Genomic DNA, 6541 nt, shown 5'->3' with positions numbered 1-6541 from the left:
CCGGTCAATGAACCGGTAAGACGACTAATTCACTGGTTTAATGATTCGACCGGGATTCAATTAAAGTTCAACCAGTTTAATTAAATATTTAAATTCAATAATTTTTAAGTAAAAAAAATTAATATAAAAATAATTTTAGAGAGATAAGCACAATGGATATATTAAGATGCTCAATAAAAAGTTAAAAACACTAATAGGAATAATGTATTCATAGTAATTTTTTCCTCCGTTATTTAGATGAAAATGGTACCAATCAAATAAAAAGAATTCTCTAAACTACGTTCTCAACAATTACCTAATTCTATAATAAAATGAGAAGCACTAACACTAAATACATTAACATATTCAATAAAAAGTTAAAAACACTAATAAGAATAATACATTCATAGTAATTAACACAAGGTCCCTCCGTGGCTCTTGACGTCATTTGTTGCTACCCCTACTCCAAGTTCTGTTGATGCCACTCAATCCTTGCTCATCAGCCACTCTCTACGATCACTACCGTGAGTTTAGGCTTTTTTTTTTTCTCAGGGTTGAGTTCAAGCTTGTTGATCCAAAGAACAAATTACTATCACAAACAAAAAATAACATGCGCAAATTCTCCAAACTGAGATTCAAAAAGGTCCAATAACACCGCTAACATTATATCCAATTTCATTTTCGTCGTACTCAGTAAATGAGCAATGCGGACAGTGGCGGAGCTTAATTAGGGTAATGGGGTCATATCTCCCAAATTTTTTATAAAAAAATTAGTAGTAGTTCTTAAAAAAAAATAAAGAGTAGTTTAATTGGGTCAAATGCTTTACTATAATTTAGGGTACCTAGGTTTAATTTCTATCTCATGTTTTATTTCTCATTATAAAAACACGTTTTGCTTCTCATTTTAAAATTAGGTATTTTTATTTATTTAATTTAATTTTTCATATGAAAAAAATATTATAATATTCAATAAATATTGATATTATTGTATTGTATAAATTGATAAAAAATCAATAAATATTATAAATTTTAATATTTATCCTTCTAATTTTTATTTACATATTTTATAGGATATATGTTTAAATTTTTATACAAAATAATGACAAAAAATCAAAGACTTGATGCATTTTTTAGGAGGAAGACTAATATTCAAGAAGGAGAGCATATAACTTCTACAATATCAACACCTATAAATAATTCTTCTACTTTAATGAATCACGAAAGAAGTGAGATACAACCTTAGAAAATTCAAAGAGTTGTATCAGATGAGTTTGACTTTAAATTTTTATATTAAATTTTTGGCCTCCCCAAAATTTTGTTTCAAGTTTCGCCACTATATGCGGGGCTTGTCCAATCCATTGACAAAAAAAAATGAGCTATGCGGCTCAACAGCAAGGCCATCTTTCTTACTCCTTCTACTACCTGCTTAAAGGAATCTCTTCCTTATCCTTTTTACTACATGTCAACATCTTTCTATCTCTGTATCATATAATTCACCTTAATATATTTATTAAACTAATATATTTTAAAAATAATATTAATAAATATTAACGTGTATAAAAAAAGAGAATTACTTAAATAAAAATATTAAAAATATTTTTTTAAATATTTTTTAATAATTAAAATTTTAACATATATAATCGATTAAACTGTATTATTTTTATTAAAATTATTCTGGAAAAATCAGTTTAATCAAAAAATTAATAAATTAAATTTTGAATTATTTTAAATTAATAATTTTTTTATAAAAAATAATTATAATATCTTTATCATAAAAATTAACTAAAATACTTTTATTATATATATATTTTTAAAATGATTAAAATTTTTTTTATTTTTATTTATAGAAAATGACTAAAAAATATATATTTTTTAAAAATTCTAAATTTTAATCCTATAATGGTGAAAAAAAGAATAGCTAAAATTTAGAATTCTCAAAATTAATACATGTAATAGAAATATTTTAATTATTTTTATAATAAGAATATTATAATTATTTTTTATAAAAAAATATTAATTTAAATTAGTTTTAAATTTAATTCATCATTTTTTATTAAATTAATTTATTTGGCCTAATTTTAACAAAAATAATACGATTTAATAAATTATATGTATTAAATTTTAATTATTAAAAATATCTTAAAAAAACGTATTAGACTTCTTTATATGAATGTTCTCATAAAAAAATTAAAATAAGAGTCGGTTAATGTCTTATTTTATCTAGTTCCGTAATCATTTGGGAACAGCAACAGGCTCAGCTACTGCTACTCGATCTCTGTTCCCGAAATCCAAAATTGATTCTCAAGGCCACGGTTCAAATACAAATACAGCCTTCCATTCTCCTTTTTTGGTTCTTTATCATAGTATTATATTCTATTTAACCATGGTTAATAATCCAAAAACTTTTAACCACTCCCACTCACCGACTTCTATATAACTTGTAACTGCCCTTCAGCACTCTTCGTCTTCTGCGTAACATTACCTTCATTTTCTCTTCCTTTCTCAAGGAAAAACCATTTGTTAAATTCCCTCAAGTCACAACTTTTTCCAACCAAAAAACAAATTTGAGGAAAAACAAGTATCAAAAAATAATGTCGCTAGAGTTTAAACTTCTTTTCTTCCCCAACCTTGTTCAGCAACCTATCTCAACTCTCCATGCTGCTCTTGCGGTGCTCTTCGTGGTCACTTGTTTCTTCTGGCTTTCTCCAGGTGGGCTTGCATGGGCCCTGGCAAAGTCCGTTGGTGGGACAGTTATTCCCGGCCCGTCGGGCCTACCTCTACTTGGTCTCCTTCGTGTCTTCATGGGGGAGACACCGCACCGTGTCCTTGCTAAGTTGGCCCAGTCCTTTAGGGCCGATAAGCTCATGGGCTTTTCAGTGGGCTTAACCCGGTTCGTCATCTCAAGCGACCCGGCAACTGCTAAAGAGATTCTGGGAAGCCCAGATTTTGCTGACAGGCCCGTAAAAGAGTCGGCTTACGAGCTCCTCTTCCATAGGGCAATGGGGTTCGCACCGTACGGAGAATACTGGAGGAACCTGAGGAGGATCTCGTCGAGCCACTTGTTCTGTCAGAAGAGGCTCACGGGCTTCGAAGGGTTCAGGAGATCAGTTGGCTTGAACATGGTGAAAGATTTCAAGTCCATGATGGGAGAGAAGGGACACGTTGATGTGAAAAAGGTGCTTCATTTCGGGTCCTTGAACAATGTAATGATGATGGTGTTTGGGAAGTGCTATGAATTTTTGAACGGTAACGATGGTAACGGTGTTATGCTTGAAGAGCTTGTTAGTGAAGGGTATGAGTTGTTGGGTGTTTTTAACTGGAATGACCATTTTCCTGTTCTCGGGTGGATGGACCTTCAGGGTGTGAGGAGAAGGTGTAGGTGTTTGGCTTCAAAGGTGAATGTGTTTGTTGGGAAGATTATAGAGGATCATAGGGTGAAGAGGGTTTCGGGTGAGTATGTTGCTGGTGAAACCGTTGGAGACTTCGTTGATGTCTTGCTTGATTTGGAGAAAGAGAACAAGCTCACTGATTCTGATATGATTGCTGTTCTTTGGGTAATCTTCTTCTAGCTTTTTTCTTTCTCGATGATATCCTCCTTATTAATTACTTTGCTAGTTATTGACCTATTGTTCAAAAAATTAGTAAAGTATCAACTTTTTGTTACATGTTTAATATATTGAAATTTTAATGTTTTATTTTTTAATAAAAATACGTTTTTTAGTGTTTTAAAAAACATAGAGAATATTTTCTATGAATATCTTTGTAGTGTGTAACATTGTTATTTTGTTGGTACTTCATTATGATATTTGTATAGGATTTCTACTTATAGGTTCTCAAGGTTGAAAATGAATTTATTGGATGTAATATGTTTTTTTACCGTATATGTTGATGTTACACCTAACATTGTTTCGTTGGTATTTGATGTTCTTTATAGGAAATGATTTTCAGAGGAACGGACACAGTGGCCATCTTACTGGAATGGGTACTTGCAAGAATGGTTCTTCATCCAGATATGCAAGCCAAGGCACAAGACGAGATTGATGAAGTGGTTGGGTCAAGGCCGGTTTTGGATATTGACATACCCAACCTGCCTTACCTACAGTGCATTGTGAAGGAGGCCCTAAGGTTACACCCACCGGGGCCACTTCTTTCATGGGCCCGTCTTGCCATACGCGATGTCTTCATTGGGGACAAGCTCGTACCGGCTGGAACCACAGCGATGGTTAACATGTGGGCCATAACGCACAACGAAGATGTGTGGCCGGAACCTGACGTATTCAAGCCGGAGAGATTCATGGAAATTGGAAGAGATGTGAATATAATCGGCTGTGATCTTAGGCTTGCTCCTTTTGGTGCTGGGAGAAGGGTGTGCCCAGGTAAGTCCATGGGCCTGGCCACCGTTCACCTCTGGTTTGCTCAGCTTCTCCAGGGCTTTCAGTGGGTCCCGTGTGAGGAAAAGCCTGTGGACTTGTCTGAGTGCCTCAAGCTTTCAATGGAAATGAAGTCGCCCCTTATTTGCAAAGCTGTTCCTAGGGTTGTTGCTTGATAAAGAGTGATTAGTTGAGACATGACTTTTGTGTGTCTGTCTGGGGACAATATGGTACTTTTAAGTTATAATGATCTTTTGGTCTATTTTAATTTGCTAAGTTTAAGTAGGGTTTAATTAGGCACAGCCCTTTCAAGAATCTAGCTAATGTTTCAATTTTAAGCTAATCTTAGATGCACTTGAGTTTGTGGCATGAAGTCTTAGGTTTAGAGAAATGTTTAATCTCTGTTTAAGGTAAGCTAGAGAGAAAAAGGAGATCGAGGTATCTTAAGCTAATACTTTCAAGTTTGGACTATGTTTGCATGAAGCTTGAAATATGCAAGTTAATGTAAATATCAGTAAGCTACTTCTATTAAATCTGTGATTTTACTTTAATATGTATTCCTGTATTCGGTTGTATAAATTGGTATTTTTACTGCGATTGTGTAGTTAATGAGTGTTTCATGAGTAAGGACGAATTTGGTTTAGTGTGTTTGAATGCTATGAAATTATTATAGGTAGATTTTATTTTAATGATTTTTAAAATATTTTTAACGAAGTTTTAATAGTAAAAATACTAAAGATGTTTTTTTTTTTGAATTTATAATTTATATTTTTTTAAGAGATATGTTTTATTTTAAAAATATATTTTTAATATAATAAATAACAAATATTTTTATATTATTATATTCAAACATAATTATTAGAAAAAAATATTTTTATGTAAGATATTTAAATATAAAATTATTTTTATATTTTTAAAAAATCTTACTCAAAACAAACTTTTGGTGTTACAAGTTTCAAATTTCTTGAACGTATTAATTTTTTATTTGATATTTTTTCTATATATAAATGTGATTCTATAAAAAAATATTTTAGTTTTTGTCGTTGGAGCATTAATGAAAAAAAATTATTTCATTTCTTTCATTTTTTAAAAATTTTTCATCCAAGATTCATGTATGATATTTTCAATGAATTTCTAATATTTTTCTCCATCCAGAATTCTCTGAAGATAAATATTTTTGTTTTATGAATCATTTTTAGTGGTTTCCTCCATGATTTGATTTTTACTTATTGTTATTATATTTTTCATGTTCATGTGATGAATGTTTTTTTCCTTTTCTCTTAATAGTATTTTTTTAATACTTTCTCACGTATGTTTGATATTTTCTTATGAAATCTTTTAGCTTTTTCTGTTCTTGTAAATTTTTCTTTATCATTTACGACTCTTTGATGCATGTTATTCCTTTTTTATGGAGGTTTTTTTTATTTTTTGTTTATGTCGTTGTGAGTTCTTGTGCATTATGTTTTTTATTATTATTTTTATAATATAAATTATTAATTCCACGAAAAAAGATTAAATTAAATTAAAAAACTAATTATAAATGTTATATTAGAGTCACAAGTAATAAAAAAATTATAACAAAAAATACTAAAAAAAAGAGTATCGTATTTTATAATTTAATTTAATAATTCATTTATTAGTGTTTTATAATTTATTTAATAACTCATTTATATTTTACATGTTAAACTATTAGTTTACTCAAATGTTATTTTTATTTTTGATATATTATATATTTTTTATTTTTTATAGGTTATTTTTAATTTAATAATTTAATATTAATTTTTATTATAAAATTAATGAATAAATTTTTTTTGAATGTCTAAAATAAATAATATGATAATATAAATTATTTGAATTCATGATTATTTTAATAACTTTTTATTTAAAAGTGATTTTAAATAACACAATCCAAATAATATTTATTTTACTCTTTTAATTTATTTTGATATAAAATATAAATAAATATAAATCACATTAATACTAATTTATTTTTAATCAAAATAAATTTATAAAATCAATTTGATACTACCTCTAATTCATAAATTTTAATCTAAACACACATTAAATGCCCTGCAAATTGGACCAACCAGATCTGAAGGCAGGAAAACAGCTCCAGCCTAAATACTTGTTATATTAATATACTTTTGGGTGAGCATAAGTAAAAATATCAATAGAAAATAACATTCTTTTTT

The 6541-nt window shown here is 29.2% G+C and overlaps 1 protein-coding gene across 1 annotated transcript; it reads left to right on the top strand.

Moving 5' to 3' along the window:
• Positions 1 to 2448: 2448 nt before the first annotated feature.
• LOC112750339 (cytochrome P450 78A5-like) lies at positions 2449 to 4962 on the top strand. The gene is made up of 2 exons (XM_025799030.3): positions 2449 to 3533; positions 3914 to 4962. The coding sequence occupies exons 1-2, from the start codon at positions 2571 to 2573 to the stop codon at positions 4523 to 4525; spliced, it is 1575 nt and encodes a 524-aa protein (XP_025654815.1). The 5' UTR covers positions 2449 to 2570; the 3' UTR covers positions 4526 to 4962.
• Positions 4963 to 6541: the final 1579 nt, after the last annotated feature.

This window comes from Arachis hypogaea, chromosome 15 (assembly GCF_003086295.3).
Source record: "Arachis hypogaea cultivar Tifrunner chromosome 15, arahy.Tifrunner.gnm2.J5K5, whole genome shotgun sequence".
In the NCBI taxonomy this organism is placed as follows: Eukaryota; Viridiplantae; Streptophyta; class Magnoliopsida; order Fabales; family Fabaceae; genus Arachis; species Arachis hypogaea.
The sequence above is the reverse complement of the archived record's forward strand: the minus strand, read 5'-3'. Positions and strand labels throughout refer to the sequence as shown.

Bases quoted from the DNA above. Each gene is read 5' to 3' on its own strand.
- LOC112750339 (XM_025799030.3), top strand. From the start codon at position 2,571: ATGTCGCTAGAGTTTAAACTTCTTTTCTTCCCCAACCTTGTTCAGCAA. The intron at 3,534-3,913 runs GTAATCTTCTTC...TGTTCTTTATAG, and splicing joins ATATGATTGCTGTTCTTTGG to GAAATGATTTTCAGAGGAAC.